The following is a 23638-nucleotide window of genomic DNA, read 5'->3' on the forward strand; positions in this document are numbered from 1 at the left end:
TATTTACAGAAATTCATTTACCTGAGCATTTTGGTAGATCAGTGAGTTGGTGAGTATCCCTCTGTCCATCCACACACAATATGTACACACTGATAACAATTCAAGTTAATATGGTTGACGTATGGGTTCCTTGTGTGCCAACTTTTGCTTCCCTGAGTTTAGCCTTTCAGGTAACCAAAGGCAGAACACTCTCCCAAAACAATATGTCATTTGGATTCATTGTGTTTTGTTTCAGAGTTTATTGAATGTCTGCAATAGTTTGCTGATTTTCCACCAGGTAGAAGTTGTAGGTAAAAGCTGCCTGAGAAGACAGCCTCAGTGGGTATAGAGCCCTGAGAACACACAAAGAGATTTCACTTTTGGTGAAACTTAACAACTTGGCAGGTAGGCAAAGTCAAGCTCCGTCTCCCTGAAGGCGTTTCTTCTTAACCAGGAAACAAGTGACGTCTAAACTTGGAGGAGCTGTGAGATATAAAGTCTCATGTGATTTGAAGCTGCCGTGGAGCAGCTGAATTCTACAAGGAGTTAAATGGATAACTTGTCAATCGATATTGTTAAAAAACAAAAAGTATTATTATTGATAATCAAGATAAATCTCTTCTGAAACAAAAAAGGTCTGTTGGTACTGCTGGAGCTGTTTCTAAACAGGACACACACTTCCACTGAAACCTCTGGATATTATACAGCAGATGTGTATTTATAATATAAATAAATAAAATAAACAGATCAATCACAACATCGTGTAAGTATATTCTTACATTTATCACGTCATATCTGTTAACTGGCATCATTAATACGTTGTCATATGGCATGCAATGATAATGAATTGCAGAAGACATTTCATAAAGAGATATAAAAAGGTTTGAGCAACTTCAAGACTTCTGCAATCAATATTTAGTCACATGGGTCATCTTTATAAACACTGTTAGTTGATTAATACAAAAATTATACAATCAAACTGCATTGTTAAATTGATTTATATTTGCATTTTCAATAATACAAAGACACTGCTTGACCCCAGGTTGCCCCTGCAGGCCAGTGCCCTGCCGTCGCTGGTATGTGAGTGTAAACGGGTGGATAGGAAACACATTTTAAATCCTTTGTGAACTTAAACTAAAAACAAAAGTAAAAGATTCATGATTCTTCCAGATTCCTACATTTGGTTTGCACATGTATGTATGTAACAAATATGTTGCCTGGTAGAAAGCTTTTTTTTTTCTTTTAGTTTAGCTCCTACTGTCAAAACAAAACCTTAAGGCTTGATCACAGTTTTGTTTTCCTGTTTTGTAGTATACCGTGCATTCATTGCACTTCATCGTTTATCGGTCATGTCATTCTTCAAACCTTTTTATGAGGTGAAGGCAGGTTTTTCAGGTTTTCTTCCGTTGCCTTTTATGTCACTTCTCAGAGATAACAGTCAAGATCAAGATTAAGATCAAGATTAGTTTTTTGTTCCATGCATGGGACATTTGTCTTGGGCTAGTCATCCATGCTTCAGTCAACACAAGCAGACACAAACAGGGAAAACACAGCTAATAGATAGAATAAATCCATCCATCCATCCATCCATCCATCCATCCATCCATCCATCCATCCATCCATCCATCCATCAGGTAAAAGCAGACTGTCTGGACTATCTTACGTTTCCTGTTCCTATACAAACATGATGCATTGACTTTAAGTTTAAGAACAAATGTGATGTTGTCCGTGTGACATTCAAATTGCGAAGCATGGCTACACTTTTAGTCTTTCTTTCCTTCATGGCTTCTTTACTTCAGTGAAGGTTTCCAAGGATGAAGGCGATGTTGGTAACTTTACATTTCTGAAACATAACCTCAGGACAAGTTTTTAAACCAACAGGAACAACTCTGAGTCATATAAAATCTCACAGGACAGATCTGTATGATCAGCGTCACACAAATTTAGATCAGTTTTGGCTGTGATTTAGATGGTGACTGAAGCCAGGTGTGTCTCAGTGGGTCTCCAATTTGTAGCCCACTTAGGTCCCATCCAGAAAACACTGCTGACCCTCATCCTATCGACCCAATTCAGGCACCTCAGTCTTCTGTTACGGATCTGGTACTTGGTGCAGACAAAGACTTGGCAAAACAAAGTGTTTTCAACAAATAAATAAATAAATAAAATCACACAATGTGCAGGGGAAAACAGTGTCTCATAGAATAAAACAAGAAACTAGAGGGACCTCTGCTGGTCTGGTGGAAGAAGATCAAAAACAAGGTGAAACCCAAATCCAGAAGTAGAGAGACCTCTGTTGGTCTGGCAAGGAAAATACAACTAGGGGAAATCTGGCAAAAATAACATTTCATGTTGTGATGAAGAGGTGGATCAGCAAAAGCTCTTAACCAAGTAGAGTCGCAACAGAGCTCCTGAGCCACAGATTGCTAGATTTGTTTCAGACAGGCAGAGTTTCAGGCTCCAGATGGGTCCACTGGGTGCGTACACACCATAAACTGCCGTCCCATACAGATTGTCACGGATCAGGTTCAGAGACGTGGACAAAGACTCGGCAGACAAGAGCGTGCAATCAAAAGAGGAATTATTTACAATAAACAAAGTTTTACAGGATGAAGGAATCATTAACTACAAAATCATAACAACCAGCGCCCTCTAGTGGGCTGGCAGATAAACTGTCAGGAAAACAAAAGGCAACAATCAATAAAAGAAACTATCTAGAAACTCCCTACACAAAACTATAAATGAGTTTTAAAACTACCAAACGGGCTTGCTGTAAGACTAAGCAAGAGATCAAAGCTATTGACAGACTTGGGGGGAAAAAAAATCAGGGGGGAAGACTCCAGGGATCAGTGGCGTGGGCAGTGTGGCGTGTCCAAGAATGAAGCTAGTCAAGGCTGGCGTTTCTGTGGCAGGAGGTGAATGTGGATAATCCAGACGAGATGATCGGAATACAGAATCAGATGGGTTATAGCTAGTGATGTGTCCTTCTGTGTCGAGGCTTCAAAGCGTCTGTCAAGTAACTTCGCATGATTGTTGTGAAGTGCGTATCGAGGCATGTGTTGATGATGGATGTGGTGATGTTTGAGGCCTCACGAACCGGCCATACCATGTGACTGGTTCAGGAAGCATTGGCGGTTTTGACTCAAAATACAAGTGCCAGCGAAACACAATAGATCTCCCCTCACATTTTGTGGGTTTGGGACCTTATTGTGCGAACCTATTGTTCATTGCTAGCTACCTTTTTGTCATGGAGCCAGCAAGAAAGAGGAGATTTTCTCCTATCTGGGAGCATTTTGGGCTGATCTCTTCTAATAAGGGAATATTAGATATGATATATATTAAAGATCATAAATAAATATTGTGTGATATTGCATTGCATAACCCTTGTACTAATATCCATCTTCCACATTCTGGCATTTTAAAAGGTGAAGTGTTTGTTGTGTTCCAAAGAAATTGGATTTTCAAAAGGAGGTGAAGAGCTGCAAGGTGGCGCAGTTGGTTGCACTGATACCTTGCAGCAAGAAGGTCACCAGTCTTTCTGCGTGGAGTTTGCATGTTCTCCCCGTGCAGCGTGGGTTCTCTCCGGGTTCTCCGGCTTCCTCCCACACAGTCCAAAAACATGTTGAGGTTAATTGATGATTCTAAATCGTCTGTTGGTGTGAATGTGAGAGTCCTTGGTTGTCTGTCTCTAAGTGTAGCCCTGTGATAGACTGGTGACCTGTCCTGCCTTCACCCTATGTCAGCTGGGATAGGCTCCAGCCCCCCACGACCCTAGTGAGGATTAAGCGGTGTATAGATAATGGATGGATGGAAAAGCAGGTGAAATAATCTTAAAAACCCCCCAAAAAACACCTGAAGCCAAGCAAGAAAAGTTGCTGTTCTAAAATAAATCTGAATAAATGCCCCCCCAAACACAAGTAACACAAGCACGTTTTTGTTTATTAGCATAATCATTTAAGCACAAATAATGTCAGAGCTTGACCCAGCGAAGCCACACTGTCATTTGAATCACCACCTGCTTTACATTTTCCACCTGATGGCGCAGTAGAGCCATGAAGCGTCGGCCCATGTGTGAACTACTCAGATGGAAAGCTTCAGTGCTTCATGAGGCTTCGTCATCATCACTAGTTATAGCTGGTGGGGTCTCCAGGCAGCGGAGAGGGTCAGAAGTAGGCCACTTGAGATAAAAAAATCCAACCTACAGACTCAGACTACAGGTTCACTAACTGGAGATCTTTTACAGACTGGCATCGAGTCACGGTCTGCTGGTGCCTTATATGTGAAGTGATGAATGAACAATGAGGAGACCACAGCTGGAAATGACCCGGTGATTGCAGATGAGCTGCACCTGCCCCCCACCTGCATGCCTGCCACTGTCTGGGGACAGGAGGTTAGGGGAAGGAGGGTGAGGTACTGCCACTAGGTGGAGCCAGAGGTGGAGGGCATGACAGAGATCTGCTCAGAGCGAGATGTTGGACTGTCAATGCCTGAACTTCGTTAGGTAAATGAAGTCCTAACTGATGACTGTTAGTATTTTGCAAAAAAACTTTTAAGGTATTTGTAAATATTCAATGTTTTTTAATTATACAGTCAGTTTACTTTAAATATTGTCTGTTTTTTCAGCTCTGAAGGTATATTTAACAAGTTTTACCCTAGAAAACGTTGCATGCTCTGCCAAAAAACTTCATAACCGAACTTCATTAAAACTATGCAAAATCTAGATTTGGTAGCATGAAAGTGAAAACTAGTGAAAATATTTATTTTTGTTTTTATTTTTTATAGTTTGTTGAGACAGATAAAACATTTATTTTTATTTATTTGATTACTATGAATTTTTTTTTTAAAGCTGTTGAGTTATAATTAAATCATGCTCCAGGTTTTGTGGATGTTCACTACAAATTTGGACCCAATCCAGTGAAAAGAATAAACTGATAAATTTTTACCTGGCTTAATTTTACATAATTACAAAAAAGTATTTGGAATTGGAGTTAGCAAAGTCATAAGCACTCATTAGAAGTTTTCACATGCATTTTTTTTTGAGTCTACACACACCCAAAGCCACTGTCAGTAAGACATATAGAGCTCATGTGATGACACTGGTCTAACCTGCTACAAGAGGATCCTCTACATTCAAGCAGCAAGTCATCACTGAGAACACGGTATGATGTGTTTTCCAAACCAGTTGCTATTGTCAACTGACTGCATTGCACACACACCCACACACACACACACACATACACACACACACACACACACACACACACACACATGCGTGCTGCACAGAGAAAACATGCAAACGCCACACAGAAAGACCCCAGGCTTCTTAACCGGGACGTAAACTGGGGATCTTCTAGCTGTGAGGCGAACTACTGAGAAGGAAAACCAGCGAGGCGACACCAGAGGGCTGGTCAGGTAGGTGGATCTGGGCAGGAGGCAGTAAACCAAGTCTGTCTGGTTGTCAGTTGGCCAAGAGGCTGAATGGATGTTGTTCACTCAATTGGACTCAGAATCAGTGTTGGTAGCAGAGGCGTTGCCTTATTGTTAGGCTGACCCAGATCACCCATATCTTAATTTACTGTATTTATTTCGTAACCAGATATGGAAACTGAAGAAATGATCTTAAAATCAGCTCAATAGCTATTTGACCTCTGATCTCTTATATGCAGTGTATATAAGGAGTTGAACCTCAAACATCTTCATTGGGATGATCACACCCTTGATGCTGATCGGAATCTTGCTAGAATCCAATATGGGGCCACTTTCTACTTCAGCGTCCCTTTCCTTGGTTCCACTGGGCTTCCTCTTCTCTGCAGCTTGAGGTTCCTTGCATGCACGTTTTTATGGGTTCTCTTTGTGCAATTTTTCTTTGTCTACTATGTTTGTTTGTTTTTTTATCATTATTATTTTATTGTAGGGGATTTGTCTTTGTTTCCAGACTCTCCTTTCTCTCTTCTGGGTGAATGTTGCGTCATTGTTGTGTTACTGTTGGTTAAGTAGTAGTAGGTAATAAAGGTTTTGTGTATGATTCTTACCAGCGCTGCCGTGGATTTCCTTGTTTGGAAACCGGCGGTAAAATGTTTCATTATCCAAACTGAAATATTAACAATTGATTCACATTTCTATGGTAAGATTTTAGCCAGGTGACTTGATGCCACTGTCATGCAAAGCGGCAGTGATGACAGTAGTTTTGGGTGTGTGAGGGATGGAAAGACTTTACGTTTGCTGTGAGCCAATGGATCAAAAAATGCTCTCTTTGGGAAGTGAAGATTTTTGTCCGGACACACCTCCCATGTATGTTGAATATAGTATGAAAACTTTGAGTTTTCCTACTATAAAGACCAGCAAAACTGGAATCTGTCTATGTGTTTGATGTACCCTTATATTTGCCTTCTCAGGCGGCTTTGATGTCCGGCTGTTGTTGCTCCACCACCTGGTTTTACCTGTTATAAAGTCAGCAAGGTCTGTCTCATGCTTCCTGAAAGTCTAAACCCAGGGCAGAATTTCAGCACAAAGAAACCTGTAAATCACCAGTAGTTACCTGAACTGATGTCACTGAGCACACGAGTGGATGAACAGATGGATTGTCGCCAACGCACTGATCTACCAAAATGCTCAGGTAGCTACTGCTTAATGATGTTTAGTTTCACTGTCCCTTATGTGTTTAGAATAGAATAGAATGCTTTTATTGTCATCATACACATTGCTGCATTTTTTAAGAACAAAATGACACCATAATATATGGGGAAAAAAATATGACAAAAAAAAAAAAACATCGGCAAAAGTAGTGCAGCTCACTGCCATTTGTTGCACCTGGTTGATAATGAAAAGCAGATGTGAAAAACAAAACAAAAAAAAAAACTGCTTTTCGAGCTGACGTTAGATTTTTATCCGCGTAGTAAATGGAAACATCTTCCTTTTTGTTTTAGTTGCAGACAATGAGAAGGAAGGGAAACGCTTTACTGAACTTTTTTTTTTTTTTAAATGATAATAACATTTATTTTATTTTATTTTATTTTATTTTAGATTTTTCACGTTAAAAATGACAGCTCAGGAGGACGCTGCTGCTTGATTCCAATCACACACACTAAAGGAATATGCAGGACCTTCGAGTCTCACTGAATGCAACACAACAAGAAATGTGGGTTTTTCTTACAGGACGACTTCGGGGTTATTCATTTATGGCCATCGCTTCTCCCGAAGCATAGGCTGCTGACAGCAGTCTGCCAGAGTCCTCTGTCCTGGGCTGCCCTCTCTAGTTGTTTCCAAATGTGCCCATCTTCTTGCTGTCTGCCTCAGGGTCCTTTTGCCAGGTGTTTCCTGGCCGTCCTCTTTTTTTTCTTCCCTGGAGGTTCCATGACAGCACCTGTCTAGTGATGTTACGAGCTGGCTTCCTCAGGGTGTGCCCAATCCATCCCCATCTTCTGTGCCGGATCTCATCTTCGGTTGGCAGTCGGTTGGTACACTGCCACAGGTCTGAGGTGCTGATACTGTTGGGCCAGTGGATCTGAAGGATTCTTCTCAGACAGCTGTTGATGAAAGTCTGCACTTTCCTGGTGGTGGTCTTTGTTGTCTTCCATGTCTCGGCTCTATACAGTAGCAATGACTTGATGTTGGAGTTGAACAGCCTGATCTTCGTGTGAGTCGATACCACCTTGGAGGTCCATATGTTATTCAGCTGCAAGTTATTATATATGATATTCTGTCTCTTACAGTTAAAATAAAATTATTATTAAAATGAATAATAGTTTTAATCATGAAATATGCAGGGGATCAAACACTTATTTCTGTTACTGTAGAAGGACTTCCTATATTCCTAATGTGAACTCTGCTTATACTGTAGCTCGATTTAAATGAAACCTTAAGAAGTTTAAGATTAGTCTTTGAAACAATATGTATACTATGTCTGATAAAGAACCTTTTTTTGTCACTGCAGGATGTTAAAGAAGAATATCTTCATCGCCACTCCCTTGGTGCTGGGAGTTCTTGTTGCAGTTGTTTATCTCTGTTTATCTAAAGATTTGATCAACTACAAACCAACCTTCTTTCAAGCAGATGTGAGAAAGTCTGTTCCCCAACCAAAGCCACCAACCAGAAGTTCATCTTATAAATACTCCTGGCCAAAATGTCGTAAAAACATATCTGCTGCCAGCGTCCCCGGCTTCAACTCACTTCCTCGTCATATACAAGACTTCCTCCACCATCGCCACTGTCGACATTTTCCCATGATACTGGATGTTCCTGACAAATGTGGAGGAGCTACTGGATCTGCAGAAGTCTTTCTTCTTCTGGTCATTAAAAGCTCTCCTGTGAACTACGACCGTCGAGATGTGCTGCGTAAAACCTGGGCTGAAGAGAGATTGCAGAATGGTGTGTGGATCCGAAGACTCTTCATCTCAGGAACCAGGGGTGATGGTTTTGAGAAGATGAGACTCAACAAACTCCTCAAACTGGAGCAACATGAGAACAATGACATCCTCCAATGGGACTTTGATGACACATTCTACAACCTCACATTGAAACAAGTCCTCTTCCTAGAATGGATGGACGTAAACTGTCCTCATGTTCACTTCCTGTTTAATGGTGATGATGATGTTTTTGCTCACACAGACAACATGGTCATGTATCTAAAAAAACTGAAGGTCAATGATGGAAGGAAGCACCTATACACTGGGCACTTGATCTGGAATGCTGGGCCCATTCGATCACCAGACAGTAAATATTATATTCCAGTTCAGGTGTACAAGTCAGAGTCATATCCAACTTACTGTAGTGGTGGAGGCTTCCTGTTGTCTGGCTACACAGCTCATGTCATATACAACATGTCCCAGTCCATCACCATTCTTCCCATTGATGATGTTTATATTGCAATGTGTGCGGAGAAAGCAAGACTTCATCCTAAGCACCATGTAGGAGTGAAGGTTTTGGGACATAGCGCTCCATCCAATATGGATCCATTAGACCCTTGTTATTTTAGAGAAATTCTACTTGCTCATGGATTCTCTCCACTTAATTTGTTTGTTATGTGGAACAGCTTATATGATCCTGATCTGAAATGCTAACTTTATTAGGCACACTTGTACAATCTAATGTATTCCAGTCTAAGTGTGCCACTGATTTCTTACAGTTGTGAACAAACGTTTCGATATTGTTATAAAGCCAGCAACAAATAGTAACTTACAGGTAATAATGATTTAAAAACAAAAAAAAGGCTGTTTGCTAGATTATCAAAATTATATTTTTGTCATTGTGGTTGTTGTTTGTATGGATGTTGTTCTCATTTGCATTGTGTGATAAGGTATTTGCAATATCCTGCCACCTCAGACATTGGTAGTACATCTGATTACAATAAAGTAATTATTTAGTACATGCATGGTTGGAACAAATTTTTACTGGATACAAGTACAAGTGAAGAACAGATGATCTTTGAGAATATGAGGTAAAACTATGTGCTTTAGAGGGATTCAGGAATAACTAGCACAGTATATTGCAATTCAATTTGTTTTATTTTATTTATATAGCATCAGTTACAACATACATCATTACAAAAGGATATTTTGAATGTGAGTTTACTTGATTGTCTGTCTGTGTGTGTAGCCCTGTGATAGACTGGCGACCTGTATGCATTCATCTCATTTAGAGATCTACAAAATGCTGTTTTAAGACATCAAAAATGGATAATGAATGAATAATTGAACATAAACAGTAAAGATGAGGAACAGAACAGCACAACAGGGATAAATCATGGATTGTATCCCGACAAACAAAGATGGTCTTTGAGCCTGTTTTATTAAATACATGTTGTAGATCTGCACTTTTATTTGCAGTAGACAATAAATGTCTGAATAAATGAATGTAGATAAGTAATCGGAACTGACTCTAGTTCTGTTCAGTATCAGAGAGATAAGAGACAAGAGAAAAGACTCAGAGACTTTCTCTCCAGCTCTTTTTGGCTGCTCAAAGAGACGTTTTGATCAAACTATCAGTGAACATAGAACAGCACAGGTGCTTTATAGGTAAACTGTGAGCTGGTGTGTCTTAAAGAAATGTCCATATAACCTGACAAACAAGGGGGTCATTAACCCAACATATGAAATATGCAGTGTAGTGGAAACATCGTCTCTTCCCTCAGAGAACAGAAGTCACAATGCAACCATATGTTCTTAGGAGGAAAGTAGTTTTGACAGGTTTTTGCTAAGTTGCACCAAACGAATAATACATTTTGACAAAATCATGACGTGAGACTGAAAACCTGCTGATACTGTGCTGCGAACAATAAAACAACACGCAAACGTGAGCTCAAAGACATTAGGATTTTAAAAATGTATAAACTTTATTTGAAGTTGTATTTATTTATTTTTCTAGATATCTGAAATGTTTCATATAATAAATGATAAATGAATAATTTAACTCAAGAGTTGAATTAAAATAATTTAATGTCGTACATTCGCTTTGTCTGTTGTCATTATAGACAAACAGTTTGAAAATGAAGATCTCTGAGTCTGTATCATCCGGATACATGTTGTAGATTTATTCTTTTCTTTTCACTAAAGAATAAATGTCTTGACAAATGAACACGTTAGTCAGCACTGGCTGCTTGTGTTCAGTACAAGTATCTGGCATGTGAAACACACCTCATGAACAGAACAGAGCTCTGCGACCACTGAGTGAAAAAAGAAACAGCTAAATAAATTACAGCAACATGTGCAGGTTTCTGCGTTCCTGAACAGACTTCAACAAGCAGCTCTCCTGCTGTGGTTGTCTCTCTCTCCCTCTCTCTCTCTCTGAATTTAGATATTATAACTGGCTTTTCATACCCAAAGTGATTCTAATTCATCACTGCTCATCTGTTGCAGTTACAGTTGCTTTCAGTGACGATCATAGCCATTTTCCAGTGCAATGTTTCTTGCATACTTTAATCAAATATGCATCCATTTATCCCTTGTCTGTTGTGTTGTTTTGTCATTGTTATAATAGTGTTTGTTAAGTAGCAGTAGCTCCTAAATATTTTGTGTATGATGATAACTGTTGCAGCCGTATATGTCTTTGTTTTTACTGACGGGAATTCCTGAGGACTGATCAATATAACCAGATTTGATCAAATGCATTTTTATTCAGGCTAAAATCTGATTTTCTGTTTCCAGATGAAATATCTGGCGGTGTCCCAAACAATTCCAAAGTTCCATCTTGAAGTGTAGTTTATGTCTAAATGCCACGTCATGTTTCAGTGGGGATGTAGTCCTCTTATGTGAATGTCAAGGATCCTGTCTGAGCAAGTTAGACCAGTTTCCTCACCCTCAAGGTAAATGCCACTTCAGAACAGTAATACTCCAGTCATGGACCACCACGGCTCGTCTCTCACCGAGTTTGTGGACTGGTGCGATAGATCATGCCTTGAACTGAATGTGGATGAGACCAAAGAGATGGTAGTGACCTTCTCTAACAAACACAGATAACTGGCTGAGGCTGATGAAGTGGTGGAGAAATACAAATACCTCAGCACAGTCTTTGACCAGCAGCTGAAGTTTGACCCATTAGATTCTGAAAAAATGTCATCAACGGCAGTATCTCCTGCAAAAGCTGAACTCTTTCAGTGTGAGCAAAAACATCCTCACACCATTTTAGCGCTCCTTCATAGAGAGCATTATCACCTTCTCTTTTACTTGCTGGTTTTACTCTATCGTTATCCAAAGCAAAAACCGGCTACTGAGTGTTGTCAACGACTAAATTATCGGGCTCCCTATAAGAGCCCTCTCCGCCTTTTGTGAGCAACAGACCTTAAGGAAAGCGAGATCCTTCAGGACCCATCACACCCACTGTTCTCTGCATTTGAGTGGCTCCCCTCTGGACGTCGCCTTCGCTGCCCAGGCTGCCAGTCTCAAAGAAGGAGGGTAACTTTTGTTCCCAGAATTGTCCTCCTTCTAAATGCACAACCATCTTTGACTGGCTGACTCCCTGCCAATGCCCGTATCATATAATAAATAAAGTTATTAAATTTAAATCATTCATGCAATAGTGTTTTAAAAATATACACACCATCAGTTTACAGTTAAGCAGTAATGATATACCTAGCTTATGCAACGTAACCTGTTTGAATAATGTGTGCCATATTGAAAACAGTAACTGTGTTTTAATTAAAGATCCTTTTACAATGTACCTTCCTAAAGAAATCATCATTTTCAAAGACATGACACCACAACCAGTTTATTCACAATCCCTACAATAACTGTAACAATGTTGCTGAATCATACAATCATTAAACAGATGATTACTGATTTACAGTATGCATACAGTGTCATCAGTTTATTTCTAAGTCCCCTTAAGCACAAAACTTTTACCCCCTATTCTCTAAAGTGGTCTGTTCTTCACTTGTACTTGTTCCCTGTAAGAATTTCATCCAATCCCATATGTACTAAATAATCACTTTATGAGCTGTGATAGGATACCAATACCAATTCTGTCAAGAAGAATAGCCAAAGATGCAACCAGAAACTTGCCAGTAGCTTGTGGACGTCCACCAAAAGCGTCCAGTTGAGGTGAAAATGGTCAAGCAACATTTCACCAAATATTCCTATTGCTGTATGTATATTATGACTTTTAATAAATCTATAAAAGAACCAAAATTCATGGCTGTTTTCTGTGACAAAGATTCATTTGTTTCAATTATTCCATCAAAGAAAACTAACACTAATAGGAGTCATTGGAAACTTTGTAAGCCTGTGTTCACAACTGTACGTCACCAGTGTTTGATGATGGCAGAATATTGCAAACACCTTTCATCATAGTAAAATTGAGTCCAACATCACTACAAACAAAACCTCAATAACAAAAGTACACTATAGATAATCCAACTAACAACCAAGTTATTGTTGTGTTGGGTCTATTAGATTGTACACGTGTACCTAATAAAGAAAGTGTTGACAATCTTTTGTTTTTCTTTTTTTTTTTATCACCTGTAAGTTACGATTTGACATTGTCAAAGCATTTCAGATCAGGATCATATAAGCTGTTCCACATAACATACAAATTAAGTGGAGAGAACCCGTGAGCAAGCAGAATTTCTTTAAAATAACAAGGATCTAATGGGTCAGCATTAGAGGGGCCGTGATGTCCAAAAGCCTTCACTCCAACATGGGATTCAGGACGAAGTCCTGCTTTGTCCACACACATTGCAATGTAAACATCATCCATGGGAAGAAGGGTGATGGACTGGGACATGTTGTATATGACATGAGCTGTGTAGCCAGACAACAGGAAGCCTCCACCACTACAGAAATCAGGATATGACTCTGACTCGTACACCTGAACTGGAACATAATATTTACTGTCTGGTGATCGAATGGGCCCCTGATTCTTCATCACATTTCCAGTAAAGAGGTGCCTTTTTCCATTATTGTCCTTAAGGGCTTGTAGATAGTTAACCATGTTGTCTGTGTGAGCAAGAACATCATCATCACCATTCATCAGGAAGCGAACATGTGGACAGTTTCTTTCCATCCATTCCAGGAAGAGGATTTGTTTCAATGTGAGGTTGTAGTGTGTGTCAATAAAGTCCCATTGGAGGATGTCATTGTTCTCATGTTGCTCCAATTCAAGGAGGTTGTTCAGTCTTTTTTTCTCAAAACCATCACCCCTGGTTCCTGAGATGAAAAGTCTTCGGATCCACACACCGTTCTGCAATCTCTCTTTAGCCCAGGTTTTACGCAGCACCTCTCGACGGTCGTAGTTCACAGGAGGACTTTTAATGACCAGTAGAAGAAAGACTTCTGCAGATCCTTCAGCTCCTCCACATTTGTCAGGAACATCCAGTATCATGGGAAAATGTCGACAGTGGCGATGATAGAGAAAGTCTTGTACACGACGAGGAAGTGAGTTGAAGCCGGGGACGCTGGCAGCAGATATGCTTGTCTGACATTTTGGCCAGGAGTATTTATAAGTAGAACTTGTGGTTGCTGGCTTTGAATGGTTGACAGACTTTCTCACATCTGCTTGAAGGAGGATGCATTTGTAGTTGATCAAATCTTCAGGGAACCAAAGATTAACAACAACAACAAAAACTCCCATCAGCAAGAGAGTGGTGATGAAGATTGTCTTTTTTGAAATGCTGCAATGACAAAAACAAAAGATTTATCATCAGACATAATATGCATAATGTTTCAAAGACTGATATTACAAAGTTTAATTTAAACAGAGCTAAGTTATAAGCAGAGTTGTTATAAGGAACACAGGAAATGCCTGGAGAAGCCTACAGACCAGACGGTCTTGCCCCTACAGTAAAACATGGGGGTGGATCAGTGACGATCTGGGGTTGTTTCAGAATGGGTGGAACAGGGCAAATGCAATTGTGTGAAGGGCGAATGAACCAGGTCATGTAGAGGGCTACTCTTGAAAACAGTCTTCTTCCATCAGCTGCCTTAAACGACTGGATTTTCCAACAAGACAATGCCTCTTGCCACATGGCGAGGTCAGTTGAAGCCTGCATGGAGAACCAGAACATTGGAACCATGCCTTAGCCTGCGCAATCACCAGATCTAGATCCAACTGAAAACCTGTGGAAAATCATCAAGCGGAAAATGGAGAAGCACAAGCCCAAAAACAAAGCAAATTGTTTGAATTTGTGCAACAGGAATGGGCTGTTGTGACAGCAGAACAATGTCAGAAGCTGGTGGAGAGCAGGCCAAGACGCATGGCTGCAGTCATCAGAAACAATGGTTATCAATCAAGTACTAACTCCTGTGTGTATCATTTGACTAAAACAGACAGAAAAGAAAATATGGAATGCCTTAAAGCACTGTTTTTGTCAGTACAATGCCATAGCTATTGATGTAAGAACTTAAATGATTTTGGTTATTATCAAGAAAACCATGGAAAACGGCGAGATATCAGATCCTAAATTAAACTCTTATGAGCTACTTTTTTGTTGTCATTATATTTATCCAAACAAATGTACCTTTAGTTGCACCAGGCATTAAAATGAACAAGAAATTGAAGAAAACAAGGGTTGTCTACTAACTTTTCCATGACTATATATATCTAATTGTTTTATTTAGCCATTATTTAAGCAGATCTGTCCCATTGAGATACAGTGACCAACGACCTGACCAAGAGAAACATTAAAGTTACAACAATAAAAACAAATAACACGTAACAACATAAGTAGAAGACATGCTAAATATAAGCAACAAGATTAAGAATTTACAATAAGACAACAGCAAGTACAATATGTAGTTGCTAAAAAATCTCTCATATGGTTTTTAAAAGCAAAGTTTATGGATTGCAATATTACTGTTAACATTTTCTCATATTTAATACGGCAACAGTCTGTCTTGTCTGTGTGTATTAGTAAAATGAACACAATGACATTGTTCTGACCTGATACATTTCTCTTTAACTTTTCCCACCACATAAATAGATTCAAGCTGCATCGCATCAAATCGTATCGTAATGTATTTAAATGTGTCGTTAGTGAATGGTATTGCAACCCATGTATTGCAAACCCTAATATATATACATAAGCTACATTTGTACAAGCTAAATTTCATTCAACAGTAATTACCTGAACATATCGGTTGATCAGTGCTGTTGGCGAGTGTCGCTCAGTTCATCCACAGGCAATGTGTGCTCAGTGAACATGAACTTAAAGCTGATGTATGTGACTGTGTGTGCTCAGTGAACATGAACTTAAAGCTGATGTATGGGACTATACAGTGGGATAGTGTGCCCTGGGTGTAGCCTTTAAGGTAGCCGACAGCAGCACAATATCAAGTAACGGTCAAAAAAAAAAAAACTGTTGAAAAAATATACATACTAAAAAGAATGTTTAAGATAAACATATAATAAGCTGTAAAATATACAATTTAAACAATTTATACATTTATACAGTAGGCTAAAATATACAATCTAAACATATAATAAGCAAATGTGCAGTGGAAACAGTGCAAGACAGTGCAGTAAACAGTAAACAGTGCAGTAGACATAGCTTATTATGCTGCAAAGTGGCTTAGTGTTAGGCAGTCCTTGTGCTGCTTGAGACCAGTCTAGCTTTTAGTGTCCCGAGTTTGTGTATGCAGGAGGCACGGGGGGGAGGGAGGGCAGAGAGTTCAGCTTCCTGACAGCCTGGTGGATAAAGCCCTCCTGAAGTCTGCTGGTCCTGGCCCTCAGGCTCTGCAGTCTCCTCCCTGATGGCAGCAGACTGAAGAGGTTGTGTGACAGGTGGGTAGAATCGACCGCTATGCAGATGGCTCTGCATGTGTGATGGATGCTGTATGACGTCCTGGAGGGAGGGGAGAGAGGCACCAACGATCTTCTCCGCTGCTCTCTCGATACACTGAAGCATCCTGTGAGTGCAGGAGCTGTACCACACAGTGATGCAACTGGAGAGGATGCCCTCGATGGTGCCTCTGTAGAAGGTGGACATGATGGGGGGCGGGGCTCTTCTCAACTTGGGCAGGATGTAGAGACACTGATGAGCTTTCTTGGCCAGTGATGCAGTGTTGCTGGTCCAGGAGAGATCTTCTGAGAGGTGCATGAGATGTGTCAATCAATCAATCTCACAAAATGCTCTGTGATTTAAATGCTTTTATCTCAAACCCAATATATAGTTCATTTAAGTCAATGTTTAGAATAGTTTGCTGACTTCACAACAGGTGGAAGTTGTAGGTAAAGGGGCTCTTTGCCCTCTGATGGTCCTGAGAAGGCAGCACAGAAGGTATAGAGCCCTGTGGATGCAGCTGTGCAACAGAGGGGTTTAGTATGGAGCAAGTTTGACATAGCCAGGCTGTCTTTGTGTAAACAGGCTCAACAAAAAACTAAAGCCCCAGCCAGAGATTACGTATATCACAAAGGTGGTTATCAACTTTTTTTTGTTAACTCAGGCTTTCTGCTTCATACTCTCCCACATAACAAGGAATAGAATGAAACCATGGTGTGCAGCTGCTTCAGTCAACAGGTTGTTTTAATGGACAACAATGAGGAATATAAAAAATTATGACAGTAAGAAGTGCAGCTACTGCAAATGCTGCAAGACAGAACTGTGTGTTTTGATGACAGTTATTGTAAATTGTGAGTTACACCTTAGTGTATGTGGGAGATTGATTGCAAGAGACTGGACAAGATTCACATTTAGGCTTTTACTGTTTGTACTGTGATTTGTTGACAGACCATGTCATTGCCAAACACAAAGGAGAAGACAGCACAAAGACAAAAACAACAAAAGTAGAAATGTGAACATAGGACAGTCTTCTTATGGAAAACTGTACATATAAGCCCATGATGACATGAGCTATTGATAATGTAGGAAACAGCAGAGAATTGTACGTAATCATTTGCATGGATGTACCAAAGCATTTAGAACTTGTTCAAAGAAATTAGAAACTTTTTGATGTGCACAAGTGACACAATGATGTGAAGATTGAACAAGTAGTTTTGAGAATTTCAATTCTGATCTGAGAAATGAACCAAAGCGACTGAGAAAACCTGTAATATATATTATTTTGCTGATGCAGCTGCATATTTCCAACTGACAGCTGCTTTGAACTTCATGTATTTAAACATGATCTTGTATTGAAATGCATTTAGGTCTGACACTGTCCCAAAATGCAGGAAATCACTTGATTTTTTGGCCCAATCAGAGCAAACTTATTGTTATTGATTGAATATTCTCTGCAATAAATACCAGTACAATAATCTATTTTCTGTGTTTTATCAGCTGCAGTACCAGCAGAGTAAACGGACTTGACAGTGTAACCGGGGTAGAAAAAAAACTGTTATTTGTTTACGTGCAGTTGCCTCGTCATGCACGTACGTAGAGGTCGCGACCGTCCAATCGCGTCGCTCGTAGCACCTGTCATAAGCTGTCCGCTCTGCCTCTCATTGAGAAGGTGAGGGGAGGCACGTGGAGCAGCTGCTACAGGTTGGTCGCTACAAACAAATGTCAACTTCAGTCATAAGTTTTTGGTTGTATCATTCTGAATGCCTCAGTTACATCATTTCACCGTTTAGACACTAACCAGCGCCGGGGAAGGATAAGTTGGTCGCGTGGTGCGTCGGATATATTGGTGAGTTGGTTATATTGGCGAGTCTGCCTGTTGTTGTTAGCATTAGCATATGCCGGTCTCGTTTGTATGGACTGGCTACGGTACACCTAGCTTTTAAATGCTAATGCTCATGGTATCGGGAGATGAATGTGCCACTACAGCACCGCTACAGAATGTGTACGTTGATCTTGAACTATGTGAATGTATGTTATTTAAGAAATGAGTGACATAAAGTAGGAAGATTTTTCATGATTAATTATGAAGTGAATTGATGTTAACCCAAATGCACTTTATTGAGAAATGGTTATTCTCTTGCTGCTCATGAATTATGTATTAATTATTGTGTACACTGATTAGTTGATGAAATGTTAAGATGTGGTCCTGTTTACATTATACAGGCCAGGGTACCTGTAAGGACGCAGAATCGAATCGATGGCGAGCTAAGACACTGGAGCCGAGCAATCCCAGTTAAGGGCCCCTCCTGGTCTGGTAGGAGGCTCTGGCAGCTTTGTTCCCCCTCACCTTCTCCTACACCCACATACACACACACATGCACTTTAAGTCATGGACTGTTCACATCCTGGGACTCTACATTTGCAGCGCACCTGCTGGGCGATTTTTGTGTGCCTCATATTTCATGAACTTTATGCTTTTGCAACACTCAATATTGTGTGTAGAACAGCTGCCATAGTGGCCGAAACAGAGACTGGTTGGTTTTGAATGTGTCATTGCATCACAAATGTCAAGTGCACTTTTCTAATGAACTCTGCAGACTGTAAATACTGGTTTCCACTGTATATACTGTCACATATTAATACATGGTACCAACTGCATCTGAAGTTGGATGTGTGTTTCTTTACTGTACCACTACCTCCAAGAGCCGAATCTGTCTTCTGTAGACCTGGGCCCAAATTATACCTTAATGCTGATGGCTTTTCAAGCCCTAATCTAGCCTGTGTACTTGCTACAACAGCAAATCAGAGCCAAACACAAAAACATATTTATGTGATTTCTGCATTGCCAATTAAATACATGTCTGGTTCCCATGGCAATGTGATGTATACAGTGTGTGATACTGTAGCTACACGGCTTCATTCAGTGATATTAGTAACACACAACTCAGCATGTTAGCAGATAAAACACATTCCCTCAGCTAAGAGTCTGTATCGCTCATAAATAATAATAAACGATTTGGTTAAAGGAAGATGCTCTTTCCAGTCAATTTAAATCTGAAACTCAAAACATAACCTGATTCACACCAGGTTAGCTCCACAGCATCAGTTACCATGGAGATCTAGTCAGGTAAAAAGAGAGCCACCTTCGTAACACTAAAAACTCATACTTTAGGCTCAACATACGTCTATAACCCACTAATCTCACTTCGTAGGACAGCCCTATGGTATCATAAACTGAGTCCTGATGTTGGATATTTTTTAATTTTGGGATTTAAAACTTTTCAGTTAATTCTTGTGCAGAAAGTTCTGGCTGTTAGGAGGAGAAGAAGGTCACAGTGAAGCATGCAACCTCCTTTCCTCCAAAGGCACGGTTTTCCTCACAGTTAACATTTTATGACTATTATCAGGCTCTTGGGGAGGTAGGAGACGTCCTGCTGTCTCCACGAGGGCTGTGAGTGGTCACTCTGTAGCAAACATTTGATATGCAGATGGTCCATTTGGCTGAAAATTTTGGGTTAGCTCTCTTCTCAAACGGTTTACAGCTGTCAGATAGGGTCTCTGGATTCTGTGTGTTATTTTGAAATGGGCCTGTTGTTCTGCTCCTCAGTCAGCTACAATATAAATATACAGTTGAAACCAGAAGTTTACCTACACTGTATAAAAAGACACAACCTTTTTTTCCCCCCTCACTATCTGACATTAAATGAGACTAAACTTTTCCTGTTTTAGGTCAGTTAGGATTACCAAAACTATTTAGTTACACCCTGCACCTCTGGCTCCACCTAGAGGCAGTTCTTGTCTTCTCTCTCTGCCTCTCTTCTCCGTCTCTCAGGTGGGCGAGTGCTGGCAGGTGTGGGAGGTCTGGGCAGCTGCAGTGACTCCAGCTGATTACCTGATTGTCTTCTCCTGCGGCGGGGCGTGGTCTCCAATCGCTCCACTCACCTGTGTTCCACATAAGCTGACCTCAGACCACGACACCGGACCATAAACTACCATCTAGTTAGTACACCCTGGCTCAGTTCTGCTCTGCACCCTGTGCTGTTGTTTAACCTGAGTTTCTTCTGCCTCAGCTTGGATCCATCCAGCCAATTCCGAAATCCTGGTCTGCTCATCATAACCTCCTGTGCTGTGTTTCTGGTAGCGATGGGCGAACAAAGCCTTGTTTTGTGCAGAAAATGTTTTGACGCTTCAGAGCTTCTCTGTGAGGAAGAAAAGTGACATCCGGTGGCAGACTGGAATGACAACAGCTGTTTCATAATTTGATGTTTTTGTGGCACAAAACATCATGGTTTCAGTCCCAAATGTGTGCAGTAAAACTCGTTTAAAGTTGCCTTTTAATAAGCAGATTTTAAGTTATTATCAATGTGGCATCTGTCTTTTTTTTGTTTAGCAATAAAAGTAAATATTCCATTCAAAATATAAGGCATATACTAATGGCTGGATACCAAGACCATGTTAGAGTACCAAATCTTATACAACTATAGTTTTCAAGCTTCATTCACTCATGTATATGCATCAATTATTTACATACATTTATTTTCACAGATTTTTATTAAGAAACAGGAATTTTTCCACAGTGCTGGGCTTTCTGACTATTTGCCCAGCCTTTGAAAAGACTCTCTCACAAGGGACAGAGGATGCAGGTAGCAATCGATACTTGGTTGCTAGTTGGAATAAGCTGGGATACACTGCTTTCCTGGTCATCCAGTGCTTCAGAGGGTCTTCAGATTGTCCCAGGTGTGGCTCCTTCAAATACCTACGGATGCAAAAAAAAAAACATTTGTGAGTGGAATAAAAAACAAACTAGGGTTTCCAGACAAACCATTCGCAACCGACTCCACCGCTTTGGCTTGAATGCCAGACGACCATTGCAGGCACTGACACCAAGACACAGCCGTGAACGTTTGCAGTGGGCACAAGACCATGTGACCTGGACAATGCAGCAGTGGTCTACCGTCCTGTTCACTGATGAGCGTCGAGTCACCTTGCACAGAAATGATGGTCATCAGCGTTGCTGGAGAAGGCGAGGTGAGCGATATGCCGAGGTTACCATGGTCCCCAGGGTTCGCTTTGGTGGAGGAGGTGCAACAGTCTGGGCAGGCATCACCAGCCAGCACAAAACCGATTTGGTTTTTGTAGATGGCTCAGTCACTGCACGTTCCTACCTCAGAGACATCATAGAACCCATCACCATCCCCCAATTCCACCAGCACACCCCCAACTTTCTGTTCATGGATGACAATGCTCCACCACATCGTGCCAGAATTGTCACAACTCGACTTCAGGAAGTCGGAGTGCCTCATATGGTATGGCCAGCAATGTCCCCTGACCTGAACCCCATAAAGCACGTCTGGGACCAGCTGAAGCAGAGACTGGATGACTGTACTCCACCCCCACGTGACCTGTGTGTAGCACTTGTGGAAGAGTGGAACGCATTGCCTCAGAACAACATCATGAGGCGAGTGAGGAGCATGAGACGTGGTTGTCAAGCTGTCAAATGGTGGAAACACCCGCTACTGACATTGTCAGTTTTTGTTATTTGGGACTATCCTTGTTATTGTTTACATTTTGGGGGTAATAAATATTAAACTAATGAAAATGGTGTTTCTTCTCATTCATTATTAGTAATATCAAAGGGAACTTTTATTTATTTCATTAAAATTCAGACCAAATAGGAAAAGCACTCATGTAAATAACAAAATCCCTAACTTATTGTGAGTAGTGTAAGATCTGATCACCCCACGTATTGGACCAAAAGTTCACATCTGTCTCAGAAGAATGAGTTTCTTGTAGTAAAAAGCAGTTTGCTTTCTGCCCTATGCAAAACAAAAATAAAGATTTCCTTTTAACCAAGTCTTTAAGACCCCTCACATTTAAAGAAGCAAAAGAAACAGTGCAGGTGAACATTCACAATAAAGGAACAGGATGAACAATCACACTTTGGTGCTTCAAAGTGAAGCTTAACCTTTTCTCTTTTTAAAGTAATAAGCAACAGTGTTCCCTAAAACCTTATTTCACTCATAAAGTGCATATTTGAGGCAGAGCCTTTCTTTTGTTGGCCAATATTTTGACCCTCTATGAACCCATGAGGCCCGCGGTAGGAGGCACGCTGTCCTTCCCGACGAGCTCGCTCAATCTGCGGCCACAGCTTCTTCCTTGCCTCTCTGTCCTCCAGTGGTAACATCTCCGCGAAGCGAACTCCTCTTTCTTTACACGCCGGGGAATCTTTGCTTTTCCGTCAAATTTCCTCTTTGATCATCCTCCGTGCAAACAACACAACCAGCGGTCCCTTTTTCCAGCTCTGTGGACGACGTCCACGGCGTCTTCTAGCTGACGTCATTCTAAGTTGGGCGCGATCTTTTTGAAGAGTTGGATGGTGTCTTCCCGGATGTTTTGGTCAGCTTTTTCCTCCAAACCTTTAATCTTCAGGCACCACCGCATCTTATATCTTTCCTGCTCTTGGATTCTTTCTTTTAGCTCTTCATTTTCCCGTCTGATGAGTTGGTTTTGTTTTTCCACTTCACCTACTTTCTTCTTGCAATCCTTCACCTCTTCGGCGGTAAACTGCACCGCTTTTGTCAACGCAGCTAACATGGCGCTAGTTTGTTTAGTCTGTTCTTTAAGTTCATAAAAGTTTTTTTCCATACCTTGAGTGGCTTCTAGGATGGTCAGGTTGGAGATTTCCGTCTCTCCTTTGCTTTTTTTTGCCGGCAGGATGCTTGTTCGGTGTCTGGGGGGCAGACCCGGCATCTTTACGTTTGGGTGGTGTAGCTATGCTAGTTTCCATAGCATAGTCATGGTCGCAAGCTCGCATGGCAGGTCAAGTTTTTTGAAGATTCAGTCGTAACAGGGTTTCCACCGGACAAGACCAGTTTGGCAGGTTTCAGCACGGTATTTTGGCTCATTTCGAGTTTCAGAGTGAACTTTTCAAAGAAAAACTTGCGATAGTCTGATGCAGCCTCCGCGTTGCGTTGCCGTTTAAACACGCCATCTTGCCCACGGCCCGTCAACCACCTTTCCTCCGGTAAGTCGCTGCCCTATTCTCCAAGACGACCCTCCTCTCAAGGTCACGGTCTCCTGAGTAATTAACGTTGCATTAACCTCCCAAAGAGTAGAGACTAAACAAGGTAATTATCTGTAGTTTACCTTAGTGGTCGCGAATAATTGACGTCATATTAACCCCCAAAGAGTAGATACTGAACAGGATAGTTATCCGTAATTTGCCTTAGTAGTCGCGATTAATTGACGTCACATTAACCCCCAAAGAGTAGATACTGAGCAAGATAGTTATCCGTAGTTTACCTTAGTAGTCGCGATTAATTGACGTCACATTAATCCCCAAAGAGTAGATACTGAGCAAGATAGTTATCCGTAGTTTACCTTAGTAGTCGCGATTAATTGACGTCACATTAATCCCCAAAGAGTAGATACTGAGCAAGATAGTTATCCGTAGTT

General features: G+C 40.8%; 1 protein-coding gene and 2 pseudogenes across 1 annotated transcript in view; 2 read left to right on the top strand and 1 right to left on the bottom strand.

Annotated features, from left to right (window-relative positions):
• The window catches only part of LOC103370927 (UDP-GlcNAc:betaGal beta-1,3-N-acetylglucosaminyltransferase 3-like), a 20307-nt gene extending 3806 nt beyond the window's left edge, over positions 1–16501 (bottom strand). Inside the window, exons 1-3 of the mRNA XM_008300119.1 lie at positions 16087–16501; positions 14477–14522; positions 13054–14077 (exon numbers count right to left, since the gene is read on the bottom strand). Coding sequence (XP_008298341.1) covers positions 13054–14077; positions 14477–14522; positions 16087–16501 — 1485 coding nt within the window. The remainder of the gene's footprint in view (positions 1–13053; positions 14078–14476; positions 14523–16086) is intronic.
• On the top strand, positions 7911–9035 carry LOC103370925 (UDP-GlcNAc:betaGal beta-1,3-N-acetylglucosaminyltransferase 3 pseudogene; annotated as a pseudogene).
• A 4733-nt stretch (positions 16502–21234) lies between the features above and the next one.
• The window catches only part of LOC103370928 (UDP-GlcNAc:betaGal beta-1,3-N-acetylglucosaminyltransferase 3 pseudogene), a 10192-nt pseudogene continuing 7788 nt past the window's right edge, over positions 21235–23638 (top strand).

This window comes from Stegastes partitus, unplaced genomic scaffold, assembly GCF_000690725.1.
Source record: "Stegastes partitus isolate 25-593 unplaced genomic scaffold, Stegastes_partitus-1.0.2 Scaffold1500, whole genome shotgun sequence".
Classification (NCBI taxonomy): Eukaryota; Metazoa; Chordata; class Actinopteri; family Pomacentridae; genus Stegastes; species Stegastes partitus.